This window comes from Pollicipes pollicipes, unplaced genomic scaffold (assembly GCF_011947565.3).
Source record: "Pollicipes pollicipes isolate AB1234 unplaced genomic scaffold, Ppol_2.1 Scaffold_7261;HRSCAF=8764_pilon_pilon_pilon, whole genome shotgun sequence".
Classification (NCBI taxonomy): domain Eukaryota; kingdom Metazoa; phylum Arthropoda; class Thecostraca; order Pollicipedomorpha; family Pollicipedidae; genus Pollicipes; species Pollicipes pollicipes.
In genome coordinates this window covers 8,081,769-8,098,625 of record NW_023597054.1, presented here as the reverse complement: position 1 = coordinate 8,098,625, position 16,857 = coordinate 8,081,769, and the positions used below count along the sequence as shown (strand labels likewise).

At 45.7% G+C, this 16,857-nt stretch overlaps 1 protein-coding gene across 3 annotated transcripts in view; it reads right to left on the bottom strand.

Moving 5' to 3' along the window:
• Positions 1–16,521, bottom strand: part of LOC119112647 (U-scoloptoxin(11)-Sm5a) — a 26,592-nt gene extending 10,071 nt beyond the window's left edge. Inside the window, exon 1 of one of the 3 annotated variants that reach the window (XM_037236884.1) lies at positions 16,404–16,521. In XM_037236884.1, coding sequence (XP_037092779.1) covers positions 16,404–16,517 — 114 coding nt within the window. In that variant the 5' untranslated portion in view covers positions 16,518–16,521. Of the gene's footprint in view, positions 1–4,533; positions 4,575–9,744; positions 9,840–16,403 lie in introns of those variants that run through there. The other 2 variants (XM_037236885.1, XM_037236886.1) reach the window with 2 other exon arrangements.
• Between the last annotated feature and the right edge of the window lie 336 nt (positions 16,522–16,857).

Here is a 16,857-nt window from a genome sequence, read left to right as displayed (position 1 = left end):
AGAGAGGAGAGAGAGGAGGAGAGAGAGAGGAGAGAGAGGGAGAGAGAGAGAGAGGAGAGGAGAGAGGAGAGAGAGAGAGGAGAGAAGAGAGAGAGAGAGAGAGAGAGAGATATATATATATATATATATATATATATATATATATATATATATATATATATATATCTAGAGAGAGAGAGAGAGTACTATGCCTGTATCTCTATTTAACAGTGCTTGGTGTCATATATATATATATATATATATATATATATATATATATATATATATATATATATATATATATATATAGTAAATTCAGATAATTATCGGCCGAGTGGTAGCTGTGACGCACGCTTACTTTGTGCTACCAGGTAAATCACGGCTTCGCAGTGATTCCTGATTGTAACCTGTAGTGGAAGTGGCATGAAAGTGGCTCATTTTTCTACCCATCTATTGAAATTGTTGTACATCCCAACGTGCTGGGCATATCGGTGTGCTACGGTCCCCGTATTGCTGTCCACGTGTATCTGCCTTAAAAGGCTAGCAGTGCTTGGTGTCATGAAAATGAGGCACTTCGTGGCGTCCCCGCACTGTCTGTTATTAACGTATCTTTTTTGAAGGTGCGTACTATGTCTGTATCTCTATTTTAACGGCGACTCGAAAGGGCAACGACTTCATTCCATCCAGTTTGTTTAGGGACAATTTAAGTCAGCAATGCATAATGTGCATCAATAAAATGCTGAACGGGCCATATCAATACATGGCAATGTTCCTGTTGACGTGTTAACGCCGCCATTCTATGCACCTCACCGTGCATTGGCGGATCCACGGCGGGGAGGGCATTCAAGCCACACAAACAACTTCTGATAAGTTGGCAATCATGGATGATATTTCCCCAAAACAAAAACGACCCTGATGAGTTTTTCTGTAGATAACGGATGTGGGACACAGAAGAAGAGCAGCAAGCAATGAAATGCCTTTCACATGTCTATAGCGTGCATCGCACGTTCACCCAGAGGCACTGGTGATACCCTGATTGGGCTGCCGGCCATGGTTATTAGAACACCTTCCCTTTAAAATATACAACAGGGCCGGTCTAACCCAAAGCAGAATTGGTGGCGGAGGGGGGGGGGGGGAGGGGTAGGCCTTTGGCCAAAAATGAAGAAGCAGGCGACTTGGCCGGCTCTTTACATCGCATATAAGAAAAGAAGGGTGACGTGTATCAAACTAGCAATAAAGATAAATAGGATTAGAACGGTTTTGAAAGTAATTCTAGTATTAAATTTGATTTTAAAGGATATTAAAGGGACTCGTTCAGAGCTACCAGCACAGGGTAACAAATAGTTTAAAAGCCTACACAGTCTAGCAGCAAAAACACATTCATAAGTCATGTTGTCTCGCAAAACAGACCAATTTGAGCGTGGCTTACGCGTACTCTCAGATTTGAATCATAAAAGACGCAAGTCTCGGTTGCCATTGTCATCATTTTCATGTATTAATTTTGTATGCTTGACATGAACGTCAAGTAAGCTAACCAAAATTGGAGGAAAGATCATACCCTACAGGTAAATCATGCGATATTTTCCAGAACAGTTTTGCTCCCATACTAGACCAGATGTCTGGATCCATCGGCAGCATATCATAAACTTAAGTCTTCTTACGATACCACAGTTATCAAAGCTGCCACAATGTTTACGCAAGTAAGGCTAAAAACCTAAATGCATTGTGCAGCTGTTCACTGCCTTATGAATTTTGGTTCCTTGAATTTCTCTTACAGAGGCAAGAGGTTTCATCATTACCATGTCTATTAAGCAAGACATGCAATTGAATGCAAACGCAAATAAGAAAGGTGCAAAATCAAGAGCTTAAATCAAAGCACCTTGTCTGAAACACACAAAAAGAGCTGATAAAAATGTGATCTCCGCTACAGTGCATCTCGCTCAGTTATTTAATTCGGCTGGATGGTCAGCCGCCACACGCTTCACCGGCAATGCCACATCCATATTGTTAGGTAAGGGAGAAACTGACGACACTAGAGGTCGATGAATCGTCTAGATTTGACCAGAAATTCTGGAAGTTGTGAACCACCACAAAACCTTCACGTCGCTGAGATATACACCATGTAATACAAATTGTAGCTGATACGAAAATATGTTGCGTCTAAAATCGATGTGTAACATTTGAGATGTGCTTTCAAACAGATCGTTTTGTTCGTTCATACACTTTTGGTACGAGAAGACGAAATGACGGTTGTTCTCAATATGACGTCACACTGGTACGACGGCGGTACGGTACGACGTCACACTGGTACGACGGTACAATCGCAGCTTCTGTGTCAGGTCATGCTAAAATGTTTAGCCTGAGTCAACTTCAACCTCAGCTTCAGCCGGGTGACCCGGCAAGACACGCTACAAACTACGCCTGTCTGTGCCTAATGTTCACAGGTGAACATCTTAGTAAGATTTTCAAGAGCTGTTCAACGCCGTTTCCTGCACTCTAGCTTGCATATTCTTGTTATCCTTCTGCTAGAGGAATATTCAATGTGCTAATCTGACCACCATCACCTGATTTGTCCTGCAAAAGGTAACATTGACCAAAGTTTAACCACACATACCTGATACAGTTCAGGGTTTCCAATTCTGTTTTCCCGGTGGCCTTGGCTCACCGAGTTTGAGAGATATTCAGGGCCCTCTAAGGCCCCTCTTACGGCTAAGGTGAAGAAAACGCCAATGCCTGATGGTTTGTTTTGGACGCCATCAAGTTGTGCGGAAGAGGACTACTACATCAGTTTCCAAAATTTTCTAAATATGTCGATGCGTTCGACTGAAACCACACTGGTAGGCATCGGTTTTCCCTTTATCGAATTTTTGTATCCGGATAACTTTGCTGGGAGTGATTGGATACAATGGAAGCCACACATTACATGTCAGAAGTGATACACAGCGCATCGATAGGTCCGACTTTGCAGCGTGTGAGCTGGCCTTGAGCTGACACCCGGCCACCGGTGTCCAGCGCCCCGGCATTTGATGCGCTCTGCATGTCAAGTTCACGCACTTTCCCCTGAGGGATGGCGCTGACATCTACCAACCAACGCGTATTCAAACTTATTGTGTGCAGGGGTGAAAAGTGTCTTGTCAATGACGAAATTTGGAACCGTCTTAATTGTCACCTCAAGTCAAATCTTTTTGAAACCGTTGCAATACATCCCTAAATGCGATAACCACAAAAACGAAGACAAATCACATGCAATGAGGCATACGCATCAAACATTTTCGTTTCAATAGTTCATTTGCATTAAAGTGTCATTTGCTGGCCATTGGTCACCGAATGACGGTTGCGACTAAACTAGTAGAATTATCAGATAAAGGGCTACTTAAAATAACCGTTCTAAAGGCGCAATTTCCTTTTCAGTTGGGGGGGAGGTGGCAATGTGCCTTCTAACCATGGATCCGTTACTTCTTCAGTTATCATGATTGTGTGGATTTAGTTGCCAAAAACTTATTTTGGGAAATTGCATCCCTGCTCCCAACTGCGAAAAGAAGTGCGTCCAATCTGAGGAGAAAACTATTCCACGTGCATTTCGAAGGCAGGCCCAACATTTTTCTTCCTGCACCGTTCCCCTTCCCTCTCTTACTCCTACGGATTTTGCAAAACTGCATCCCTTTAGCCCTATATTTACCGATAACAAGGCTTTTCAAACACTTGAAACAAAATAGCTTTTGGTTTTGTGACGCCATCGTGCAATCAGCTTGAAGCGTTGGCGACGTTCACCACCCTCGCATAAGCATGGCCGGGACAGAACTCGCACTTCCCAACATGATGCCAATTATTCGGAGCAAAGGCCATGTAATCGTGGCATCAACAAATGCAGACGACATTTTTTAATACCTCTACCACTTTCATTTAGGTTTGTATGCAGCATGATTACCAATAAAACATTTTGACTCACGCCTGTCCATCTATCAGTACGCTAAGTCTGCATTTTTGGTGCGGCGAGGCCACGAGGTGTAACTGCCAATGTAAGAGACTTACACCAGCCAACCGGGCGTGTGTTAAATATCATAGTAATTTCATGACAGCATTATGAGTATAACAAATTATTAACACCAATAATTTGATGCTGCACTTTTCAATTCCCTTCCACAGCACTTTTAAAACAAAACAAAGCAAAGCAAAGCAAATTCAATAACAATATAACAATATAAAATTCAACAAGCATAAAACACTCAAACAAAATAACATTGGACTCCTACACATCAGCCCAACACCAAGTCAAACACAACAGACATACTTCTGGCTTCTGTTAAGGTGGGGCCAGGGAAAACAAACATTTTGTCACTGTTTCTTACAAAATACCAATGCTTATTTCCATGAAAGTAGTCTATGCCTAACCTCAAGAGACCTTACATCATCTCATCCTGTATAACCTGTTTCTATCACAGCAGCAGTTGCGAGTTCATGATTCTTGCGCAATTCCTATTGCCACTTGCCATGCACTTGACCAACTTAACCTAACTTAGAGTAGCCCATATGATGAACATCATCTCAACTCACCTATCTGTTGACAGCAGCACTTGTGATAAAAACATGATATTTAAAGCTAGTTTTTGGCTGGTTTCAACTTGCATTTTTATTCAGTTCATTTTTGCATGCTTGTTGACATGAGACAAAGTTGACAACATGCAAATTAAAACACTTTAAATCACTTTGAACAACTTATTTTGATTGTTATGGTTAGGCTGTGTCACGGGACATAATGGGTATGCTCCACAAAACAATCCCTCTTCTCCAAAAATAACATAACTTTTAAATGACCATGCCAGTATTGCTGCTTGTCTTTTCAGCTGCAGCAAATGCATCCATTTGGGCTTGTTTATTAATATTTCATGACAATGTTTGAGATGTTGGCTTCACATTTTAAAAGGGGTGGTCTGACTATTTGTTACATAGCAGTATTTAACTCATATTGTAAGTGATATGCAGCTTAGAGTATCCCTGTGTTAAAAATATAATGAGTATTCTTCAAGTACTTCACCTTTTTTAGAAGAAGAAAAATCTCCACCGCGAGCGTTTTACGCGCAGTGCGGCACGGGCTCAATCAGCAGGATTGCCCAACTTTGAAATCATACAATCCAAACGACATCTTTAGCACCAAAAATAATGAGCAGGCAATTCACATTATTCACTACGTCGTTTCGACCACTGCTACTCACAACGCTCGCATGATTGCCTATCATCTTCAAGAAGTAACCATCTGATAATATAATAATTTCGGCCACAAACAGGTCATATGATTTTTAACACGCAGCAGACGATTTATAGCATGTACTAAAAGGGCAACATAAGCACCAAATTACGTACATTCGAGCAATCAAGAAAAGTGTCCCAGTTCTTCACATTCGTGTCTCGAATTGATATTTCCAAACAGACAGCACAGAGAAAAACCCAACAATGTCGGCGGAACTGAAGCATTTCCAGCAGTCTTAAAAAAACGGACCAAGCCACGGGAACCAAACACCGAAGCCAAGCCAACGTTTTCGGTACGGTACATTGACGTCTATTAGCGCAGTGCATCTCATACACGAGTCCGGATAATGTGATTCACACTTATTAGGACCAAACACATCGTGACGACATTGTCGCTTAAACTACAACACTTGGGTTCAATTAATATGACTACTCCGTTGCCGTGACATGCTGCCATCATGTCGTGCAGAGGGACTGTCGTAGTACCCTCTTAACGTAGTGCACCTCTTGTACAATTCCATCGAGCAAGGCTTGAAATCGCTCTGACATCCAGAGACATACTCTGCCGAGATAATATGCCAACAGCCACCCTAAGGAAACGGATCAAGCCTTGGGAACCGAAGACTGAAGCAAGGCCAGCGTTTTCGGTACGGTACATATACGTCTGTTAGCGTAGTGCACCTCACACACGAGTCCGGATAATGCCATTCACACCCTTAGAACTGAACACGTCGTGCTGACGATGTCGATGGAACTGCAAGACTTCGGTCCGATGAATAAGACTCATGCATTGCCGTGAGATGCTGCAATCATGTCGTGCAGAGGGACTGTCGTAGCACCCTCTTAAAGTAGTGCACCTCTTGTACAATTCCAACGAGAAAGGCCTGAAATCGCTCTGACATCCAGAGACATACTCTGCCGAGATATTATGCTAACAGCCACCCTAAGGAAACGGATCAAGCCCCGGGAAACGAAGACTGAAGCAAGGCCAGCGTTTTCGGTACGGTACATATACGTCTATTAGCGTAGTGCATTTAACACACGAGTCCGGATCATGCGATTCACACTTATTAGGACTAAACACATCTTGCTGACGATGTTGGTGGATATGCCAGACCACGGTCTGATGAATAAGACTCATGCATTGCCGTCAGATGTTGCCATCATTGGCGGACGGACTGCAGTAGCACCCTCTTCAAGTAGTACACCTCTTGTATAATTCCAACTGACGGGACCTAAAAACCGCCCTGACATCCAAAGACATACTCTGCCGAGATAATATGCCAATACAAATCTTAAGGATACGGACCAAGCCTTGGAACCGAAGACTGAAGCTAGGCCAGCGTTTTCGGTACGGCACATATGCGTCTATTAGCGCAGTGCACCTCATGCACGAGTCCGGATCAGGCGATTCACACTTATGGAAAATAAACACATCGTGCTGACAATGACGGTGGAACTGCGAGACTTCGGTCCGATGAATAAGACTGATGCATTGCCGTGAGATGCTGCCATCATTGGCGGACAGGCTGTAGTAGCACCCTCTTGAAGTGGTACACCTCTTGTATAATTCCGATTGGCGAAACCTAAAAACCACTCTGATAGGCAAAGACACACCCCGCCGAGATAACATCCCAACACGAACCCTGAGGAACGAAGCCAAGCCCCGGGAACCGAGGACCGAAGCAAAGGCAACGGTTTAGGTACGGTACATATACGTTTAGTCGTGCGGGGCACCTGAAACAAGAGCCCTTATAACGCGATTCGCACCAAGTAGAAATAAACACAATGTGCCGACAAAGTCGGTTGAGCTGCAATACTTTGATTCAAGGAATAAGACTCATGCACTGTCGTGGGATGTCACCATCATGTGCGGACAGACTGTAGTAGCACCTTCTTAAAGTAGTGCGCCTCTTGCATAATTCCAGTTGGCGAGACCTAAAAACCGCTTCGTCGTCCAAAGACACAATATCCCGAAATAATGTGTCAACAGCAGTTCTAAGGGAACGGACCAAGCCCCGGAAACCAAAGACCGAAGCGAGGCCAACGTTTTCGGTACGGTACATATATATTTATAAGCGCAGCGTACCTTATACACGAGAGTACTTCCTCGGTAGAAAATGTTATTGGATGCCGCAGCCGTTTTGAGGTCTCGACAGCTGGAATAATGCAAGAGGTACACAACTTGAAGAGGCTGCTTATACGGCCAGTCCGCGCAACGTGATGGTGATATCTCACGGCAGTGCATGGGTGCTGTTCATTGAACCGAAGTGTTGTAACTCAACCGACATTGCCCGCGCGACGGCTGGCTGGCTGGCTGGTGGCTGTTGGCATATTATCTCGGCAGAGTACGTCTTTGGATGTCAGAGCGGTTTCTAGGTCTCGCCAATTGGAATTATATTAGAGGTGTGCTACTTGAAGAGGGTGCTACTGCAGTCCATCCGCCAATGATGGCAACATCTGACGGCAATACAGGAGTCTTATTCATCGGACCGAAGTCTTGCATATCCACCGACATCGTCAGCAAGATGTGTTTGGTCCTAAAAAGCGTGAATCGCATGATCCGGACTCGTGTGTGAGGTGCACTACGCTAACAGACGTATATGTACCGTACCGAAAACGCCGGCCTTGCTTCAGTCTTCGCTTCCCGGGGCTTGGTCCGTTTTCTTAGGGTGGCTGTTGGCATATTATCTCGGCAGAGTATGTCTCTGGATGTCAGAGCGATTTCAGGCCTTGCTCATTGGAATTGTACAAGAGGTGCACTACTTTAAGAGGGTGCTGCGACAGTCCCTCTGCACGACATGATGGCGGCATCTCACGGCAATGCATGAGTCTTATTCATCGGACCGACGACTTGCATTTCCATCGACATTGTCAGCACGACGTGTTTAGTTCTAATAAGTGTGAGTCGCATTATCCGGACTCGTGTGTGAGGTGCACTACGCTAACAGACGTATATGTACCGTACCGAAAACGCTGGCCTTGCTTCAGTCTTCATTTCCCGGGGCTTGGTCCGTTTTCTTAGGGTGGCTGTTGGCACATTATCTCGGCAGAGTACGTCTTTGGATGTCAGAGCGGTTTCTAGGTCTCGCCAATTGGAATTGTACAGGAGGTGTACTACTTCAAGAGGGTGCTACTGCAGTCCGTCCGCCAATGAAGGCAACATCTGACGGCATTGCATGAGTCTTATTCATCGGACCGATGTCTTGCATATCCACCGACATCGTCAGCAAGATGTGTTTAGTCCTAATAAATGTGAATCGCATGATCCGGACTCGTGTGTGAGGTGCACTACGCTAACAGACGTATATGTACCGTACCGAAAACGCTGGCCTTGCTTCAGTCTTCGTTTCCCGAGGCTTGATCCGTTTCCTTAGGGTGGCTGTTGGCATATTATCTCGGCAGAGTATGTCTCTGGATGTCAGAGCGATTTCAAGCCTTGCTCGTTGGAATTGTACAAGAGGTGCACTACTTTAAGAGGGTACGACAGTCCCTCTGCACGACAATATGGCAGCATGTCACGGCAACGGAGTAGTCATATTAATTGAACCCAGGTGTTGTAGTTTAAGCGACAATGTCGTCACGATGTGTTTGGTCCTAATAAGTGTGAGTCACATTATCCGGACTCGTGTATGAGATGCACTGCGCTAATAGACGTCAATGTACCGCACCGAAAACGTTGGCTTGGCTTCGGTGTTTGGTTCCCGTTGCTTGGTCCGTTTTCTAAGACTGCTGGAAATGCTTCAGTTCCGCCGACATTGTTGGGTTTTTCTCTGTGCTGTCTGTTTGGAAATATCAATTCGAGACACGAATGTGAAGAACTGGGATACTTTTCTTGATTGCTCGAATGTACGTAATTTGGTGCTTATGTTGCCCTTTTAGTCATGCTATAAATCGTCTGCTGCGTGTTAAAAATCATATGACCTGTTTGTGGCCGAAATTATTATATTATCAGATGGTTACTTCTTGAAGATGATAGGCAATCATGCGAGCATTGTGAGTAGCAGTGGTCGAAACGACGTAGTGAATAATGTGAATTGCCTGCTCATTTTTTTTGGTGCTAAAGATGTCGTTTGGATTGTATGATTTCAAAGTTGGGCAATCCTGCTGATTGAGCCCGTGGCGCACTGCGCGTAAAACGCTCGCGGTGGAGATTTTTCTTCTTCTAAAAAAGGTGAAGTACTTGAAGAATACCCATTCCATATAATGCATATATGGAGTTCAGTCATTTGCCGGTCAGCACACCATGGCAACTATAGAAAACATCTGGTTACAGCAGCCATGAGCGCCCACTTTAAGAAATCTGGGGCAAATAACCAAGAATATGTAACAAAATAAGCCAAATGCACGCCTTGCGGCATCATAAGTTGTCTTATAGCAAAACTTGATGCATTAAAACAGAAAATGGCTAACTCTCTTTACCAATCATGTGTTGAAAGCAGGAAAGGTAAGCAATTACTTGGTCCACAGGAGACTTACCGGCTTCTTCCTGCTCCCTCAAAAACAAAAATTCAGTACCTTTTGCGTGGTCTGCTGGCAGCCATCCGACTCACCCCGTAACTATAACTATTAATCATGCCCAACAACCTTCGAGATTAGAATGCGAAACAAGTATGGGGTGCGCATGACAAACATCTCCACAGGGCAGAATTTCGCCCTCAAACACTTCTGTATTAGCTGCGTCAGGTCTGTCCCAGAGATGGATATGGCAGCATATTCTAATGCTGCCATACAGAGAGAACATTACGCAAGGCTATTTTAAGCCTTGGCAGGCAGCATGATAAATCGGAAACTCGAAAAGCTTGGATTTATCCTCATTGAGCACCGCCATGAACCAAAAAAACGGTTAACTGAAGGTTTAGGAGGACAAAAATGGCGTTAAAAATAAGTTCCGTGATTCAAATTGTCTCCTTCATTCCCTGTGAATTGTTCACGCTTGGGTGCATATCAAACATGTTCGGGCGGCTGGCGAATTTATCCAATTTATGTATGAAATACGTACAAGCTTGCAGTTGGAGCTTCTTGCAGAGAAATTGTTCAGCATTTTAAGCAGCAGATGGTACCTCTAAAGGCAATTGAAAAGGAAGGAAGAATAAAGTGGTATCACACTAGTACGATACCAAGAAAAACAAAAGCTGCTAAATAAATATGAAGGCCGGTACTTTTCTCGCAAATTTTGTAATCGGCTGATTTTACTTAAAATCTGTTAATATAAGGGCTCAAGTAGTGATATGCATCTTATAAGTTTAAATTAAAAGACATTTCTTGAACTTTTCTATCCTGCGTTTCGTGAGCGATGCAATTTAGTAGTCAAGTTTCTTCGGTAAAAAAGCAGTACGTGGAGTAAAATTCTCTACCAGGCCTTGCTGGTGTTTGCACCAGCCTCTGCTTTCGTAGTGTGGTGGTGAGACCAAGAAAATAGGGGATGCGTGAAAACCTTGCATTTGGCGCAGGGCTGCAGATTGTGATGCATTTTGTAAACAAACCAAACTTAATGTGTGCAAGCGGCTGGGGTCGCTGGGGTTCTTGGGCTTGAGGGTACCTGGCGCCCTTGCTCTGGGGATACATAGACATGATTCAGATGTAGGTGAGGTGGGACATAGCCATATGTATCCAAGTTCTGCGGAGTCTCGTTTATGCTTGGTGGTTTCAAGTGAGCTCGGCTTTGGATGACATCTGAAAACCTCAAAAAGGGAAATAGGGGTTTGGCATGTGCGATTAAACAATGTCAGGCAGGAGTAAAAATTTCACATAAAATATGGGGAAAAGGAGTAAAAAATTCCTCCTCATAGGGTGTTGCTTTACACCCCCAAATTCGGCAATTCTAGGACACTGGTAGGAAGTCCCAGATGAATTCTTGACATGAGTAGTTTCAACGAACTCTGTTTCCCTCAGAACCTAAATCTCAGGTATCCACAAACAACAATCTTAGATCGGTGGTAATTTTTAACGCTATTACTTTAGAAAACTGACAATTCGCTACGCTTTTCTAGCCAGTCATTTTCTCACGACATGAACACAAGCAACAGCTCCCCATAGCCTTGCACTGCTCCCAACACATTACCGCGCGGCAAGCAACCGAGCCCTTCCGTCTGAGCTGGTACGATGCCTTAAAACGCTGCGTATCACACTAACCACGTTCGCCGCAAGATGCTGTGGCCAGTCACGATTTTTACGATTAGTAATGAGCCTAGTTATTTGGTGCTTCGTACTGTTTAGCAGGTGAAGTGAATCTTGGCTGAAAAAATCTGTGAAATGCACTGATCTTTGTTGATCACTTGATCACTGGGCATTGTAAAAACACTATGTCACTGTTGATCGGTGACATCAGCACTGATATAGTGTGGTTCGCAGCATGTTTCTGTCACCTGCTTTAAACTATACTGACTAAGGCTACTGTGCTTGGCAGTATCTTGTGAATCAGCTTACTCGTACAGCGAAACGTTAACGTTTCGACATGTGCTCCACACATGCTCACGCAGCAATCGTCAGCGACTACAGACCAATACCAAGCTTTGAGTTTCGTCTAGCTGCAATGATCTGTTGTGAAATGCTCTGGTCTCTTAAAATTTGTTTCTGTTTTCGCAATTTTGTCATCAATGGGTTCATAAAAATGTCAGTTTTCGTCACCGATCATATCCGGTAAATCGAAAGTTTCCCACCCCTAGTTGTATGGTTCCTCCATAAGAATAAGGTTCAAGAGCCACCTTCTTAGATGGAGTTTTCCATGACTTGCAGGGGAAGATGTTCATCAGTGGGCATGGGCATCAGTCATTTTGAACATGGCTCTCGTGGTGTTGCGAAGAAAGACATGGCTGATGTCCTGCTCTTTTTCCATAACAAACCTGGCACCACTTTGAATTCCAGGGCTCATCGGCATGTGCACCGAAACACCGCTCGAAATTGTGCTACAATTCCACACTCATACGCTGTGAATGTGCTACAATTCCACACTCACACGCTGTGGAATTGTTCTCACGATTTGTCGTTTCTCTCACCGTGATTGTGTTAACTACTTATTTCCTCGTCGTAAGCCTCATCTTGCCTCACCCCGGTGCATCCTTGAATTTCATAAATGATTCTGATTACGGCTCTTTCATCTTGCCGATACATTTCGAGGACTGTGAGATCAGGAGAAAGTAAGGAAGTGGATTGAGTTATCATATCATGTCACGAGTTATCAAAAGCATGCGTTTACTTACTCTGACTCACGCTGCGCAAATACTTCATTACAGCATTGTGCTCTCTACTATCGAACAAAGAGGATCAGCGCCGAGGTTCCCGCTTAAATCCAAACACGCCTCCCCGAACGTTCTCCCCAGGTCTTCCGGCAAAGTTAACTGTAAGTGGTCAATTGACAGGATGGACTGGGGCATAAAAGATACGAACATTTTCCCATGGATATCACATGGACGTTTTGTGGGCATCTGACGGTTAGGCCGTCTATCGGAGCACAAAGCCATACGACGTCAATTAGGTCATGACATTTAGCGTTGGTCATCACCGTGACGCGAGCCAAATGTAACTCGCTGCGCTGGGATGCGACTTTGCGCTTCAAGGTGTGAAGTGCGATGCGCTTCCCACCGCATCACGCGCGTACGGCCCTTTTCTCGCCACCACATGGTGTGAGCACTGCATGTCTTTATGTTGCGATATGACTCAGTTAGCTCAGTGGCCAGGGGGTTCATGGGTCTTTTGCTATCTGTTCAAGGATACTGGGAAGAAGAGGTACGTTACGAAACGAAACAGCTGTCCATTTGTTAATCTTATCATGTTTTGGACCATTTATCATTATAATTGAGAGTAGAAGGGTATATGGACCGTGTCACGTGCTAATCAACCCGTTATCTCTCGCGCCCAAATGTCAGGCTGCATTTTTTTTTTCTCCAGACGGTACAATCTGCGCAGCTCGCGTCGGCTTTCCTGAAAAATAAACTTATGATTGCCAACGCTGATCTGCCGTCCCAAGGCAAAACCCAATATGCTCATTTCTGGCCGTTTTGCGTTTTTAACGTCATCTGGTTCGTCTTGTCATGCTGAATTCGAACGCCCAAACTAATGGTTGAAATCTTCACAAACTTTTAGATAAAGGAAAGTGCTAAAATCATGTGAAAACTTCAACTAATTGTTTAAATAGCCGAATTCAGCATTAGTGGAAGAATCAGATGCCACCTAAAAACGCAACATGACAAAAAAATAAGATATGGGGTTTTACCTTCGGACGGCAGCGCTGCCCTTCTCTGAGAGGCATTGTATTTATGTATCAGACGTGTGAGGGAACGGGCGCAGAGGGACGCGTTTTGGTCGCCAGAGCAACATGGATTGGGTGAACTTAAAACATTGCCCCCGGGTAAGAAATCCCGGCAGGAAAGTTTTTTTGTTGGTGAGCAGCAGGAGGTTGTACCAATTCCCTGGAGCTCAAAACAATTCACTGGAGTCATGAGAGCTGAGACCATCGGTACGTAACGCAAAGTAAATATGTTTAGATTACACTTACACTTACACTCACTGTAATGGTAGCTGGCAATTGCGCTTTAGTCGTCAAAACGGGTAAGCTAGGTAAACCAGCGGACGGAAACTGAAGTGAAGTTGGTCGGGAAGCCAGTTGGAACGCGTAATTGATCACTCACAATCGAAGCCAGGAAACATTAGGCGGAACATGAAAAGCTGGTGGAATACTGTCGCTTCTATGCATGTGTGTATGCATGTATTCGTAAAAACATCCACAACATGGTCTTACGAATTCCGAGTCGATGCATGCAATACACATAGCGACGAACTTCTTAGCTAGTTCATATGCAAGTTCCGTTTGAACATGCCGTTCCTAACAAAAAAAACAAAAAAAACAAAACAAAACAACTAGGCTGCACGACTCGTGCAATCAGGTTATAGCCAGCCTGACACATCCGTTTGAAAATGCCCCGCTGGTGCTAACATCTGGCGGTGGACGATTTCGCGTGTAAGTGGTGCGGAACACAAATGGTCGGCGGGCAAGTCCAGCTCGGACACGCATGTAAGTGGTGCGGCACACAAATGCTCGGCGGGCAAGTCCAGCTCGGACACGCATGTAAGTGGTGCGGCACACGAATGGCCGGCGGGCAAGTCCAGCTCGGACACGCGGGTAAGTGGCGCGGCACACAAATGGTCGGCGGGCAAGTCCAGCTCGGACACGCATGTAAGTGGTGCGGCACACAAATGCTCGGCGGGCAAGTCCAGCTCGGACACGCATGTAAGTGGTGCGGCACACAAATGGTCGGCGGGCGAGTCCAGCTCGGACACGCGAGTCTGTAACAGCAGAACTTCAGAGCTTCCCGGAGATCGAGCAGAGGCATCAGAGCGTGGAAAAACGAGGACACGTAAACTCTTCAGCGCCGTTGGTGACCATAGCAGGTGGTGAAGAGCTGGAAGGTCGCGACCGACCAAAAGTTCTTTAATTTTGAGCCACCCGAGTGTTTTTAGGGTCCGAGATATGTGTTCAGATTTCTTGGTTCCACCAATAGTTCTAACGATAAAATTAAACGCTTTTTGGATCCTATGTTTTTGCATTCGGGAGCAGCTACTCCGTGCTGTGATCCCGTTTCTTATGTGGGGATGAGCGACCTCTTCAATCACCATATTTTTAGTTTCAACTGCCAGCTAATGGTTCACTTCGTTACACCTACTGAAGTGCTATGCCATGTTTTTACGGTGTTATCTACATGATGCTCCTAAGCTAGGCTAGCATCAAAAATGACTTCAAAAACCATCCTGTATATCGCATGTTACGTAGATCACCTAGGCCTTTGATAATTTTAACTGAGGTAGAGCAGCTTTGTTGACGCTTGTCGAAGGATGTATTCTGTCAATTTACAAAGAGCGGAGAATACTCTCTTCGCTATCTGATGACGCTTGAACGCAAGCCATTCAGATGATCATTTTGAAGCGAACTGCGTGAACAGATTTAAATTGAGGACCCGTTGCCGTACACTCCGGTTTCTTCCAGGACAACAAATCGGCTGATATGGTCAGCAGTCATCTTTTAACATTCACTGTTGCTGACGGCTGACTGGTACCATACCGCCATGCGTCATACTAAAGTTTCGTGTAGCAATCTTACACATAGACGTAGCTGTGCATTGTATCTATAAAATGTACAATGTGCAACGTGTGCATCTCGCACGCCTAGGTTCTGAAATCAGTGTAACTGGGCCTGCATCCTCAGCGTGACTTAAAGCAAACCGCAGGGTAACGAGGTAAACATCGCATTTGACTGCGCGCTTGCGCCACCCTAGGGTATATAGCGGCTGTCGCGGAATAATTGCAAGGCAGATGATGTGTCCAGCGGAGGTGAAGAGCACCACGACAAAACTCCGACTCGAGTGTCGAGAAGTGAGGTCACCGGGGCCCGGCATCAACAACACAATCACCTGGGCAAGGCGCAGCCGCCTGAAAGCCTAACCAGAAAGAATGACTATAATGAAACTTGGCCAACTTCCTCGGCTTGCTGTCTGCCATTTGATATGCATGAGTTAGATTACTCACGACCTTTTTGGAAAGATGTTTTTTAAAGTAGCTATGTGTCTAGGCAAAGTTGCACTAACTCCCTGTTTGGCTAGGGTGGCGAACCCATTGACGCTTTAGGTGGGACGGTCTGGGACAGACCCTGGGACGGTCTGGGACGGACCCTGGGACTATCTGGGACGGACCCTGGGACGGTCTGGGACGGACCCTGGGACGGTCTGGGACGGACCCTGGGACGGTCTAGGACGGAGCCGGGGGCGGTCGGGGCCATCGCAAGACTAAAAAAGAAATTGTAATCGGCCCATGTCTATGGTAGGTATGATAAAGGTATAACCTGACATTTTGGATCTCGAAAACCCCAATTTTTTTCCATTGCTCTGGGCAGAGACGTCCAGCAATTTGGTGTGAATTGATACGCATGACAGGCGTAGTAGAGCCAATGTTTTTTTAACGTAGTATGCTTATGCCAAGGATAACTTCCCTCCGAACTGACGTGGACGCATCGTCAACTGCTCAAACTGCCGTGTCTGTTTCTCATGGCGCTGACGGATTGTCGCGGGGCAGAGCGGGCCTACCCTGATTGCATCTAAGCTGGGATCGTCGGCAAATCTGACACCGATGATGGGCTGATGGGATCTGATGCCGCTATTTCTCGGCCTGCGATCCGGCCGCCTCACCTCCGGGTAGCCCGAGATCTCATTGGTAGCCTCGCGCCAGACGGAGACGGCCCGCGCCAGCCCCAGCAGGCAGCACGCCAGGAGCAGCAGCACCGCCGACCGGTCGGTCGCCATCGTACCCGGGACACGGCCGCACGCCACTGACGCCGCCGGCCGCCGCTGCCGCCGCTCTTATAGCCGCCGAAGCCGCCACCGCCGCCGCCCAGCGCGCCCATGGCTCTCACGCAGGTCACCGGAGGCACCGCCGGCCATGTCGCGACGTTGGTTCGGTCAGGAGCAGCCCGGAGATCAGGTGGACACCAATTACAGCACAGGAGGTAGGCAAGTGTGATTTGGGTAGACAATGTTCTCTCTCTCTCTCTCTCTCTCTCTCTCTCTCTCTCTCTCTCTCTCTCTCTCTCTCTCTCTCTCTCTCTCTCTCTCTCTTCTCTCTCTCCCCCTCTCTCTCTCTCTC